Raw genomic sequence first — 1,616 nt, 5'->3', positions numbered from 1 at the left:
GTGGGGGGGGGGGGGGTGAGTGGGTGAATGTGTGGGTGCATGCGTGTGTATAAATATATTAAATAAGTGGTTACTTACTTGCCATAAAAAAGAAATAATGCATCTTTATAAGTAATTGTGTATAATTTATTTTCATGATTTGTAAAGACAAATAGATGCTGAACAAATTTTATATCTTATTACTTTGCAATCTTTCTTGTAGAAACGTATTAAATTTTAAATATGCTAAATCCTCAATTACTCTGTAATAATTAAATATGTAAAAATAATATTGTTCAAAATTATCTGCAACAATTTTACACAAAATTTTTTATAAACGCGTTATGCAATAGTACATTATATTTATTCGGTTACATAAAACAAAATGTACACTTATTCACATATAATGTATATTCACACTTTATAATATACAAAAATATTAACTAGATATAAATAAATGTATATATATTTAATACGCGATCATTCGCGCTGTAACTATTGATATAGCACTGTAAAAACTCCAATGAGTTTTTGAAAACATCACTTATATACACATTATAGATTCCAAACAATCATGAACATTATGTTAACATATGTTAACATATGTTAATATAATTTGCATTTGTGAATCTAAATTCGTAGTACATTTTATAATAACAATGTATATTTAATTTTTAAATAAAATTTGTTACAATTTTATAATGTAAATAAAATAAAAATATAAGTTAATAAATATATAACATATTATATTTACATAAGCCCATCGTAAGCTTAAATTATCTCTTACAAGCGAATAAAATATTTACTCCTCTGCATTATCTCAATTGAGCAAAGATAATGAAAAAATTAATAGAAAATTGAGAAAATGCTGGAGTTCTGTCGAATAAATCATAACTTTTAATGTGCGCGCTACATCAATATGTACCCATACAACACGAGTAACGCTACTAATAACTAACTAACTCAGAAAGAATAGCGTTGATAGCACGTAATTGTGACACGTTACCATTAGTGACATCGTGTTTGTTAGCGCTATCAGCTCCGCGAACAGTTTATAGCGCTAAATAGCGCGAATACATCTCTCCGAACGCATCCACCATATCATCTCTTGTTGGAAAGCTCCCAAAGTTTACATACACAATATTTTATTATACCTTAAAAAAGTATCTTTGCTGATATAAACATATTTTATCAGCAATTATTTGAAGAACTTAATACAGCTATACAATCACACTCATGTAATTTATAATGTGCTTCATCTGATCATGTCTTAGAAATAATTGTATAGTTGAATTTCACATATTGATTGATTAATATACTTATCGAGATTGCTATTATATGCAAAAAATATAGTTGTATTATGAATTAACCTTTAACTACACTCATATAGTTCAGTCTCTTATGATTTTTCTCCTTGTGGATCTTTAATGCTTAAATAATTCAATGTGAATTATACAATGCTCACCAAAAATTCCGGGGCGACTAAATATCTTAGAAAATATGCATTCTAAGAAAAATGCTTTAGATAAAAATTATAGGGTTGAAAGATCTATTTAATGACCTTATCAGTTTGATCTTGAGAAGCGTCACCAATGTCAGGTTAAGGTCACATCGAATTTTTTAAATTGATCCTATTT

At 27.4% G+C, this 1,616-nt stretch overlaps 1 protein-coding gene across 1 annotated transcript in view; it reads right to left on the bottom strand.

Annotated features, from left to right (window-relative positions):
• LOC108688296 (major facilitator superfamily domain-containing protein 6-like) overlaps window positions 1–136 on the bottom strand; it is a 6,468-nt gene extending 6,332 nt beyond the window's left edge. Inside the window, exon 1 of the mRNA XM_018194484.1 lies at window positions 79–136. Coding sequence (XP_018049973.1) covers window positions 79–136 — 58 coding nt within the window. The remainder of the gene's footprint in view (window positions 1–78) is intronic.
• Window positions 137–1,616: the final 1,480 nt, after the last annotated feature.

Source organism: Atta colombica, unplaced genomic scaffold, assembly GCF_001594045.1.
Source record: "Atta colombica isolate Treedump-2 unplaced genomic scaffold, Acol1.0 scaffold228, whole genome shotgun sequence".
NCBI classification, from domain to species: domain Eukaryota; kingdom Metazoa; phylum Arthropoda; class Insecta; order Hymenoptera; family Formicidae; genus Atta; species Atta colombica.
Note: the sequence above shows the minus strand (reverse complement) of the source record. Positions and strands in the feature narration are given on the sequence as shown.